This window comes from Lygodium microphyllum, chromosome 25 (assembly GCF_053477565.2).
Source record: "Lygodium microphyllum isolate KBCC chromosome 25, Lygodium_microphyllum_v1.1.10, whole genome shotgun sequence".
Taxonomy (NCBI): Eukaryota; Viridiplantae; Streptophyta; class Polypodiopsida; order Schizaeales; family Lygodiaceae; genus Lygodium; species Lygodium microphyllum.
In genome coordinates this window covers 90,976,951-90,989,135 of record NC_141159.1, presented here as the reverse complement: position 1 = coordinate 90,989,135, position 12,185 = coordinate 90,976,951, and the positions used below count along the sequence as shown (strand labels likewise).

Here is a 12,185-nt window from a genome sequence, read left to right as displayed (position 1 = left end):
ACATGATCTCTACCAGTATATTGCGAAACAGAAGAGGTAAAAGAAGAAGGCACAAAAGACAAATCAAAAGTACCTTGCACCAAAGAGGACGGAAGAGTCTAAAAAAATGAAAAATACTCCGGATTTTGCTCTCCAAGAGGGGAGCCCATCCCTGATGGAGGTCTCGACAGCCCTTCAACATCATTAGACTTACGCGCAACATCTGAAGAGTGAAAATCATGCATATCTTCATTCAAAAGCTTTTTTTGAAGGGCAATCCTTCGGTCGAGCTCCTCAATCTTCTTTCGTTGATAGGCTATGATCAGTTTATATTCTTCAGAGGTCAGCTTGCCTATCTTTTCTTCCATGTACTCAGATGTGTCTTCCACCATGTCGGAACTTTGTGGAGCAAGCTGATTGGCCCACTCTCGCTTGGTTCTCGACATAGGTTGTTCTGGAGACAGAATCGGTGTTGATGTGTTTGAAGTTATTTGAATCTACTGTTGTTCTTGCTTCTTGCGAAGAGCTCTCAGATCAAAGGCCTAGATTTCTCAGAGAGTACCAGGCTCTAATACCATGTAAAGAAAATACCCTAACACAAAAGCATAAACAGAAACCGTACGACAAAGCACAGACTGATAAAAGAACACCGTTAGGGTTAGGGTTAGGGTTAGGGTAACTCAGAGACAATGAACACAATTAATAAATGAAATGATATGACTACTAATAATACGATGCTCATGCAGCAAACACACTATGCAGTGAATGAATACTGAACCTCGAACTCCTGTGTCTCAAGGATCGAGGCAGGGGTAATGAGCTGGAGAGTGTGTTGTACTCCAAACGGATCCCGAATCACAGCAAGGCAGCCTTCGGATGTCGAACACCAGCAAACGCAATAGTGAGAAGTTGGATCTAATGCAGACAGCAGTGAGGAGAGAGAAAGACTAAAAACGCAGGCAGCAAGTGAGAGAAAGACTAACAACGCAGGCAAGACAGCCTATAGGAGAGAGAAAGACTAAAAACGCAGGCACAACAGTCTGCAAGAGAAACAAAGACTAAAAACGTAACTGAGGAGAGGGAAAACTGCAGACAACAGCTAACAGGTGACAGAAAGACTGGAGCGATTGCAGCAAGAGAGAGAAAACTGTCAGGGCGGCAGCTGGAGCCTGCAAACGCAGTAGTTTGTTGATGTGGCAGGCTGTACGACAGCAGTGCAGATGATCAGCAGTCAGTCGCTAGGCAAAAACAACAGCAATCAGCGTGTGGAGGGCTGGAAACAGGCGCCAGACTATAAGGAATAGTGATGAACAGCAAGGGCTGAGATGTCCTCCGCGAACGGGGTGTGGGCAGCAAGCTGATAACACCTGAAACCTACAAAAACGAGATTAGAGGAAGAGTGGAGGGCTGGCTGCCAATTTATAGAAAATTAGGGTTCTAGATCCTCTCCCACTTAACTCTCTCGATCCGCTCCCTGTTTTAGGATTTTGGCTAAAATAAGCCTAAAATAAGCATGTTTTGGGGTTGTTTAAGTGGCTAAGAGCAATTCTTAGCACAATAGCCCTTCTCGCGGTCTGAATAAGTGGATCCCTTCTGCACCGCTGACTTCTCCTTGGCTGGAGGATTGGAGTCCGAGTCTAAGGAAGAGGATGACATGGCGGAGAAGTCTGCATCCCGTTGCTGCTTCTTCTTCTATGAGGCTATTAACTCCTTGCAGTCCTTCCGCAATTGACCCTTCTTACTGGGGTGATAACACTCCGAGGGGAGCTTGTAGAGTACGATGCCTACTAGATGTGCCTCTGGAAGGGCAGACTACATGTATCGAAGTTGATCCTACACCTGAGTAACACGGAGCAAAAATGATTGAGTGGTATCCTTGGACTTGAACTTTTTAATCTAAAGTTGTCCATAAAATCATAGCATGCATGGGGGAAGCTACCTCGTACAACATCCAAAGCTTCGACCATATCTCTAGTGATGTCCTACAAGAGGTAACCGCCGGTAGAACTTTAGAAATACACCCTCAATGCAAAAAACGCACATGCATCATTCGAATCCCATGTAAGCACAAGTTCCTCATGGTTGTCCTCATCAAAATCATCAAGAAGAGGGAAAGGACGCTGAGGCCGAGTAATAGCTCCACATACAATGTACCAAATCTGCTTCTGCACAAACCAAGCTTTCATCACAACACTCCATATAAGATAGTTAAATCCATGTAACTTATCATCTGTATAAGTGCATGAAGGAGCCATCTAGAGAGGAGAAGAAGAGAAGATAGAGAATAGAGGGTATGTAGAGAGGAAATACAGCCAAACCAATAGCGAAGACTTCACAAAATGAGAGTTCGCATGCAGTAGTGTAACCAAAAATCTTATTAAAAACGAAGGCCAACAGCTGCAAAATGAAGAAAAACCAATCAAAAACTGCCAAAAACACAAAAACGGGATGTACAAGCAATCGCCCAGCCATGTTTAGGAGCAAAAAACCAAAACCACAAGCTGCTGGAGCATTTAATGCAATAAATTGACGATTGCGGTCTGAAATCCACACACAGGTTGAAAACACAGGTTCTGAAAAACACAAGCCTGATCAGCAGGGGGAAGAAAGACCTGTAATCAACAGAGAGATCACAGCAAGAACTGCACTCTGATACCATGTCAAAAGTGATGCAGCAATGGAAGCATAGACGAGTGCTGAAATAAACTGCTGAACACAAGATAGGAGAGAGAAAACAAAAGATCAAAAGAACAAAAGAACAAAAGAAAATTGCAAAGGAAGAGAACTCAAAGATGTGCTCAGGAAATGGAATCCATATACCAAACACGAGTATGATGCATACAACAATGAGCCACTGGCTGCATGGGCACTGGCACTAGCTCCTCTCTCCAGCAAGAAGACCACCTAAAGAATGAGAGGAGGAGAAGCCATTGAATAAATAGGCCCAAAAGATGCCAAATATGGCATGGTCGGCCAACAATAAATGGCTAAATTACCCAGTAATCTCAAGTATAGCCTAGACTCACACATGAGCTAACTAGACTACTAACAAAAATGTGGACACTAGCCCTTTTTGGGGTTGTCAATATGAAACCCTAAATGAAGTGTGTAAACTGAAGAAGTGGTTTCTCAACACCACCTCTTAGGCCCAAAAAGGGATAAACAAAGAGCAGCAAAGAGATATATGATGAAGATGTAGAGGATCCCAGAGATCCAAGAGTTCCACCTAAAAGATAACCCATAATAAGGAGCAGTAGATGGGATGAACTGTAGAACCTAACTCCACCTTGGGAGAGAAGCCACTAGCTCCGTAACTCCATGCTAGAAGGAATTTGAAGGCCTCATCACCAAGTCGCAGCTAAACCTCCGAGGTGCCGATCCAGGCAGTCTCTAAAGATCTTGGGTACCAATAGGAGAAACGGCTACTCGAAGACAACCATCCCCAAAGAGTAAATGGTGGGTGCCCCCCCTAAGGGTGGAGATACATGGGCCCCCTCAAAATCCGAAGAAGTAGAAGCCCCCTCTGAGGGCAAAGAGAGTGCATTCCCCCTCTAAATCCCCCTCAACGAGAGAGAGGGAATCTAAAAACTCATGGATCATGAGCTCCAAATCAGCTAAGGATGAAGGACGTGCCACCTCCAAATCCGAAGAAGTAGAAACCCCCTCTAAGGGCAAAGAGAGTACATTCCCCCTCTGAATCCCCCTCAATGAGAGAGAGGGAATCTAAAAACTCATGGATCATGAGCTCCAAATCAGCTAAGGATGAAGGACGTGCCGCTGATCGTGCCGAAGAAGGTATCTGGGTGTCAAAGATGTCGAAGAACTCCCAGAGGTGGCCTCTCAAACCGGAGTAGTGGAGGATGGGAAAAGGTGAGGCTCAAGCTTAGCCAAGGGTGGGCAACAATCTCAAGACGGTATCTAACAATCACTATCTCTCGGTGGAGCGGATTGCAAAACCGCAGGTTGTCGAGGTGGCATTTCTAAAACCCTAGAAGAAGTAGAAGCAATCTCCGTAGCACATTGCGATGGTCGCGAGGAGGCCAGGTTACCAATCGATCCTCCTATGGCTCCAAAGGGCTTAGTATGCATCGGATGTGTCTTACTGCCTTGAGAATAAAAATCTAAAAGCCAATGCAGAAGAAACTCTGTGGCCCAGAAGGGAGAGGTGGCACAACAAGTGTCTGGGGGTAGATGTGTATACTCCGGTGGGGTAGGGAGCAAAGGTCCATGTCAACAAGTATCGGTGGAGGTTCCAATGATGCCAAAAGAGGAGCACCCAATGATCTGTCCATTTGCCTAAGGAGAAGTCAAAGCACCGAAGTGTCAACCTGTAAAAGGGTGGGTGAGTGGGAGAGGAAGAGAAGGGTATCTCTATCTCCAGTTTGATATAGTGGAAATGAAGAGGGAAATTAGTAGATGATGCCAAATCTGCAACCTATATTTGCCTTCTTTGATGCAGAGGATCTTTATGGCTCACTGAGCACCTCTGGCTCTAATATCATGTCAAAAAAATGACAAAGATCAAAAAGACAATAGGGTTTGTGGGGAGAAACACAATGTATATGGCAAACATTGAGAAAGAAGAGGAACTCACAAACACAAAAAGAACACGGTGATGATACACAGAATTATGCTATGAGAAGAAAAGCTAATATAGCATAGCCGAAGCTCAAAAGATAACTACACTGTCCTATCTGAATCAGGAGATAGTACCTATGGGGAAACTGCACAATGAAGGGAGTGAAACGCGGTCCTCTGGGTAGTGGCTATCGAAGTAATCACTAGAAGGTGAAGGACAACTGCCGAGGGAGCGAACTGCAATCCTCTAATGCCATCAGAGATTAAGAGGATCACTAGCTATCTAGGGAGTAAACCGTAGTCCTCTGACACCGAGGAGATGAGCTAGGTTGCAAAACACCAAATGAATGATGACGCTTGAGACCTAGGACCTGTAGACGCAGATGTCTAGGAGTGATGAGCTGCAAATGCAAGTATCTGAGCCTTGAAAGACTAATGCCAATGATGTATGAGCTGACACCACGTAGGAGAGAAAAGATCCAAGCTGAAAACACAGATGTGGACAGCACTAATGATGACGCCAGCAACTTGTAGGAGTGACGCTAGGTGGAGAATCCCAAAACACAAGTAGTGTGATAGCCGGCAGGTGGGAAATGGTGTCGCCAGCAATCGACACCAACAAGGATGGAAACCTCCAAACGCAGCCTTAAAGGTGATGGGAACAGGGCGCCTAAAGGAGAACCAGAAGGGTAACCACGAACTGTGATGTCCTCTGGTAGGGGTATGGGCAGCAGTGGAGTGAGGGAAGAGTGTCGGAGTGACGGAGAAAGAGGAATGAAGAATGACTGAAGAGTGGTGGTGACCGAAGAAGGTGGTGAATGAATGAAGTGACTACCTATTTATAGGAATAAGCTGTCTAGGGTGGCACACCACTATGTGGGCACCCACTTAAAAAGTGGCCAAAACGTGGGCACCATCCCTTTTTGGGGCTATCAGTACAAAACCCTAAATGAAGTGTGTAAACTAAAGAAGTGGTTTCTCAACACCCCCTCTCAAGCCCAAAACGAGATGAACAAAGAAGGGGGAAGCGATATACGACAAAGATGTAGAGGATCCCAGAGATCTAAGAGTTCCCCCTAAAAGGTAACCTATAGTAAGGAGCAATAGACGGGATGAATTATAGAACCTAACTCCGCCTCGGGAGGGGAGAGAAGCCACTAGCTCTGTAACTCCATGCTAGAAGAAATTCGAAGGCCTCGTCACCAAGTCACAACTACACCTCCAAGGTCCTAATCTAGACAATCTCAGAAGATCTTGGATATCAATAGGAGAAATTGCTACTCGAAGATAGCCATCCCCAAAGAGTAAATGGTGGGTGACGAACTTCATGATGAGTAGGTGCCTCCCCTAAGGGTGGAGGCGCAAGGGCCCCTCGAAAGCCCAAGAAGTAGAAGCCTCCTCTCAGGGTAAAGAGGCTACATCCCCCTTTGAATCCCCCTCAACGAGAGAGAGGGAATCTAAAAACTCATGGATCACAGACTCTGAATCAGCTGAGGATGAAGGAAATACCGACGGTCGTACCGAAGTAGGTATCTGGGTGTCAAAGATGTCGAAGAACTCCCAGAGGTGACCTCTCAAACCTAAGTAGTCCAAGGTGGGAAAAGGTGAGGCTCAAGCTGAGCCAAGGGTGGGCAACAGTCACTCTCGCTCAACAAAGTGGACTGTAGAGCCGAAGCAAGAGGGGTCAAACAGCCATTGCCTCACAAACGAGCAGACTGCAGAGAGGGGATGATATATCCAACAATCACCGTGTCTCGATGGAGTGGACTACAGAATCGTTAGTTGTTGAGGTGGCATTCCTAAAACCCCAGAAGTAGAAGCAACCTCTATAGCACATTGCGGCGGTCACAACAAGGCCAAGGTACTAATGGATCCTCCTGTGGCTCAAAAGGGCTAGTGCGCATCGGATGTGTCTCACTGGCTTAAGCATAAAAATCTAAAAGCCGGTGCAGAAGAAACTCTATGGCCCAAAAGGGAGAGATGGCACAATGAGTGCTAGGGGGTAGACGTGTTATACTCCGATGGGGCAGGGAGCAAAGCTCCATGTCAACAAACATCGGTGTGGGTTATGATGATGCCAAAAGAGGAGCACCCAGTGATCTGTCCATTTGGCTAAGAAGAAGTCGTAGCATTGTAGTGTCAACCTACAAAAGGGTGGGTGGGTAGGGAGCAAAGGTCCATGTCGACAAACATCGGTGTGGGTTATGATGATGCCAGAAGAGGAGCACCCAGTGATCTGTCCATTTGCCTAAGGAGAAGTTGTAGCACTATAGTGTCAACCTGCAAAAGGGTGGGTGGGTAGGAGAGGAAGAGAAGGGTATCTCTATCTCCTATTTGATGCAACAGAAATGAAGGGAGAAATGAGTAGGTGATGCCGAATCCTCAACCTATCTTTGACTTCTTTGATGCAGAAGATCTTTGTGGCTCACTGAGCACCTTTGGCTCTGATACCATGTCAAAAAAATGATAAAGAGACCAAAGAGACAATAGGGTTTGCGAGGAGAAACACAAAGTGTGTATAGCAAACACTGAGAGAAGAGAAACTCAAAAACACAAAAAGAACATAGTGATGGTACACTGAATCATGCAATGAGAAGAAAAGTTGATACAGCAGAGCCAAAGCTCTAAAGATAACTACACTGTCCTATTTGAATCAGGTGGCAACACTTGCAGGAAACCTACACAACAAAGGGGGCGAAACACAGTCCTTTGAGCAATCAACTATCAAAGTAATCACTGGAAGGTGAAGGACAGCTGCCAAGGGAGCGAACCGCAATCCTCTAATGTTGTTGTTAGAGATGAAGAGGATAATGACCAACTATCAAGGAAGTGAACCGTATTCCTCTAATTTCGGCAAGATGAACCAGGCTGCAAAACACCAAATGAATGATGATGCCTGAGACCTAGGAGCTTCAAACACAAACTAATACCATGTAGAAGAGAGAAGATCTAGACTGAAAATGCAGATGTGGACAGCATTGCTGATGATGCCAACAGCTTGTAGGAGTAATACCAGGTGGCGAATTCCAAAATGCAAGCAATGTGATGGCCACCAGGTGGGAGATGATGTTGCCAGCAATCTGAAGGTGATGCTAGCGAGGATGGAAACCTCCAAACACAGCCTAAAATGTAATGGGAACATGATGCCTAAAGAAGAAGTGGAAGGGTGACCACGAACTGCAATGTCCTCCGGTAGGGGTATGGGTAGCAATGGAGTGAAGAGGGAAGAGTGTTGAATGACGAAGGAAGAGGGGTGAAGAATGATTGAAGAGCGGTGGTGACCGAAGAAGGTGGTGAATAAAGTGATTGTCTATTTATAGGCATAAGCTGTCTAGGGTGATGCACCACTGTGTGGGCACCCACTTAAAAGGTGGCCAAAATGTGGACACCACCCCTTTTGGGGCTGTCAATGCAAAACCCTAAATGAAGTATGTAGACTAAAGAAGTGGTTTCTCAACAAGAGGGTGTTGAGAAACCACATCATTCCATAGAGTTTCCCTTCTTCATTCCCACTTTTGGTTTCCATTTCCAGCCCCAAAAAGGCTTTCTAAGTCTTCTAAGAGAGTCGGAGAGCCACTGGAGAGACTTCAATGGACAAGACTTGAGACTGTTCATGTCTATATATTCAACACCTCCCATTCATTCTTCATTACCCACACCAATGATTCATTTCATCAATCTACCATCATCTCTCTCTCCTCTCTGCTTCCACCATCTCCTTCCCTGTTGCACACACCAATCTTTAGCATCCTTGGGCTGTATTTATGGTGACAATGGCATCTTCTCTAGCTAGCGCTTCTTCTTACACACGCAATAGCCTCCTGAGCCCTTTCCCCTTGCGTTTAGTGCTCGCTCCTTGCTAGCATCAATATCCTTCCCTTGGTGTCCGCTTGTCCTCCCGGGCAGCATCCCCAGCTTGAGTTTGTTGGTTGTTTTGGGTGGCTCCTCAAACCTCATCCCCTAGCAACTTCCTCCATCGTCTTGGCGTCAAATTAGTAGCCCCTGCACCCTACATTTGGCAATCAGGAGGCTCCACCCATTTGCGTTTGCTACAACTAGGATCTCCTTCACAGTTTTGGTGACCTTCACCCCCAGTAGCTAGCATAAGTCATCAGGCATGTGTTTGCAAACTCAAATGCTCCTCATCCTTCGATGGCAGTCTCACTACTCCACGCATCACCAATCAGCATCCCTGATTTGCGGATTAGAGGCTCCTCTTCGACAACAATCTCCCTACTCCAAGTGACACTTCATCATTCTTGCATTTGCAAACTTAGAGGCTTCTTCGGTAGTCTTCCTACTCCAAGGCATCTTTCATGTTACAGCACCCTTGTATCAGATTCACTTCATTATTTCTTTCATTCATCTAAGTTTCTCTTCTCTTCTCAATGTTTGCCGTACACACTCGTATGTTTCTCCATGCAAACCCTACTCTCTCTCTCTAGTTGCTCAATCATTTCTTGATAACATCCTCCCTTGCAATGAAAAACCCACCCTTCTCTTCTCTTGCATCTCACTCTACATTCACACTTGCATTCACATAACCTTTCACCATTCCACATGTGACATCTCGAACCACACTAGGGGGATTCTTCGAACTTAGGCACTTCCTTTTCTTTTAGGACCTTTGTGTTTTCACATCCAGGTGGGGTACAAATGCACCAACGGGGGAGGCTCATCCTCCACCTCATATACTTTGGGGTTTTTCATCGAATGGGATACCCTCCCAAGCACTTCCATACCCGAGTACATGGCTATGCCTAATGGACCTTCTGGTTATATGACCGATCCATAACCCTAGTCCCATTCACGTCTATCCACCCTATTAGATTTTGAGGCAAAGGTTTAAGAGAGTTAGAGACAATGGTTGAGCCACTATGCTCGAGAACTATTTGTATCATGCTCCTACCCCTTCAGCATATGATCCCAATGACCATGTTAACATCCTAGAGGAAGGTACACAGCCAATGCAATAGTCTGAGTATGAAGCTGATGAGCATCTAAAACTCCTAGCTCGACACATTGACATGGGAATGACACCACATCCAATCCATGTGTAAAAGGATTCGGGACACTCGAAGAGGCAGTCCATGCAGTTTATGCATGGTTATACAAGTGGGGGGATGGTATCACAAGAGCTCCTTGCTCTCTAGGTGATTTGCAATTGGTGATTTTGTATCACTCCATTGCCTCTTTTTCTGATGTAGTTAGAGTTAGGGTCCCAATTTAGCAGCTATCATCCTTGGTTTTGGCTATTTCACCCATCAAAACAAGCAAAAAAATTTGCATTTCTCAAATGACATGTCTTATTAAAGATAATATCGTCATTTTTATCGACCTTACGTATAATAACTGAGATTTCTAAACAGTTTAGCACTTCATTTTCATTGATATTATGTATAATATGCTTAGATTTTTAGATAGCTTGAGACAATCTAGGCAAATGAAAGGTACTTCAAAAAACTTAGCTGTCACATACATTGACATATCGGGCATCCTCCTGTCGAATGTGTCAAATGGCCCTGGTGAGAGTCGCTTCACCCTAAGCTACTAAATTTCACAATTAGCAGGATGCTACTGGAAAGGGGGAAAGAAGGGACATACTGGCCGGTGCGGATGAGGTGAGAGATGTGCGCCCAAGCCGATGCACGCATCTCGTGCGGCTCGCGTACTCTGAATTTGGGGCAGCTGCCGAGGGCGACGGCATGGTGATCGAAGATGGGAGGCAGGATGAGGGTCCGGTTGAGCAAGGCCGCGATACGAAGGGCGTTCCTGAGCTCCCCGACCTGGTTGCTGAAGCCACTATGCGGAGCATAGAACATGTACTTCTCGCCCGCAGGCAGCTTGAGGAGCGATGGCGGCCTGTTGCGGCCACATTGCGGATACGGAGCGGCATTATAGTTGCCCGTGCCCTGGGGGTACAAGGAGAAGAAGGAGGCTTTGAAATTAGAGATGATGATGTAGATCGCAAGAATGAAGCAGAAGCAGCAGATGTAGAGGCGATGTTGATGAGGCCAACGTCGTCGATTCGTTGCTTGCAATGACATCACTGCCAGCCCCCGTCTCTGCGTGTGCGTGTGTAAACGTGTTCCCCTTACTAACTAGGCGGTGATGACATCATTGTGGGCTGTCCGTGTAGGTGCTCCTTGTATGTCCCTTGGCCGTGTAAAGTCCATACAAGAGCAACGTTTTTTTTATGCTTGAAGAGGAGAGAAATTTGTGTCGTTCACGCTCTATGATAGTCCAACCTGAAGATGGCGGACACGGGCGGCCCAAAGTCAAGGGTTTCACTCCCACCGCGTATACCAACCATCCACCACTGACATGCCTGTGAAGATGTCCGTCCAACTATACCATTCAAATAAAACAAAGAGAACATGTGATTTTAGAGCATAGATCTAGCCCAATTTAAACAATTGGCTCTTACATCACTACGTGTTCTACTTGTAAATACTCTATGTGTTCCTTACTAAATCAGGCAAGGTTGTGATAACATCACTACAAATCCTATTCCAATGTCCTCTTTTATATATCCATTGTCCCTTACTAACTTATGACGTGCTCTTGTTAAACAACACGACTAGCTCATAGAATATTTCCAAAAAAAATTGTTAACAACTTGTCCAATCGTTTTGAAGTACTAAATCCAACTAAAAATGGTAATCAAAAATACAAGATAAGAAGACCAATAGCCCTACGCCCTTATAAGCTCCTCTAAAAATAGACAAGAGGGAAGAGAGATATAGAGACCAAGAGCATAGATACAAAAGCAATGGAGACTTAAGCACACAAAGAGATAGGATGTAAATCTTCTTCCTTTTCTTTCTTCTTCTTCCACACAAAAGTACTAAGTCTATAAAATGATAAAAGACTAATAGAAAAGTACTATAACATATGCACATGCGGTCACTAAGTGTGAACCCGCTAAGAAAAGAAGAGGTGACACAATTAATGTGTCATAACCAAAGGATGAACTACATAGGTGTAGTCCAACTGTAGAATCATTGGCATAACCTCATGTCAGTCACCTAGCGTGCCAATGAATAATATCCTACCACGTCACCAAGACGTGTAGTGGATACCAGCTCATGTAGAGCTCAACATCTCAGCACTCCCTCTCAAGCTTAACATGAGCTCGTGTATTCCAAGCAAAGCATTGAAGCTTCTCAACTCCCAAGGCCATGGTGAAAATATCAGCAACTTGATCCTTTGTGCTAACATAAACCAAATCAATATCAGTTGTCAAAACCTACTCCCGAATGAAATGGTAATGGATCTCTATATATTTAGTCTACGCATGATACACTGGGTTCCTAACCAATTGAATGCTACTAAGGTTATCACAATATATGATAATCTTCTTATTGACCTACATCCCCAAATCACCAAGTAGCTTATGTAGCCAAGCTCTCACATACTACAATTGCATAATCTCTATACTCCACCTCTATAGTAGAAAAGGCAAGAAAACATAAAACCACAGTTAGACCTCTTGTTTGAAATACTACTAGCCCAATCTTCATCTGTGTAACTGTGCAAGTCCAATGGTACGCCTATACCATAGAACAAGGCATAATCCAATGTAGACTTGTCATAGCACAATGTGTGCCACACTACATCCAAATGTG

At 45.0% G+C, this 12,185-nt stretch overlaps 1 protein-coding gene across 1 annotated transcript in view; it reads right to left on the bottom strand.

The window, feature by feature from the left end:
• LOC148014491 (O-fucosyltransferase family protein) overlaps positions 1-10,724 on the bottom strand; it is a 37,291-nt gene extending 26,567 nt beyond the window's left edge. The window contains exon 1 of the mRNA XM_087666441.1: positions 10,162-10,724. Coding sequence (XP_087522567.1) covers positions 10,162-10,604 — 443 coding nt within the window. The 5' untranslated portion in view covers positions 10,605-10,724. The remainder of the gene's footprint in view (positions 1-10,161) is intronic.
• Positions 10,725-12,185: the final 1,461 nt, after the last annotated feature.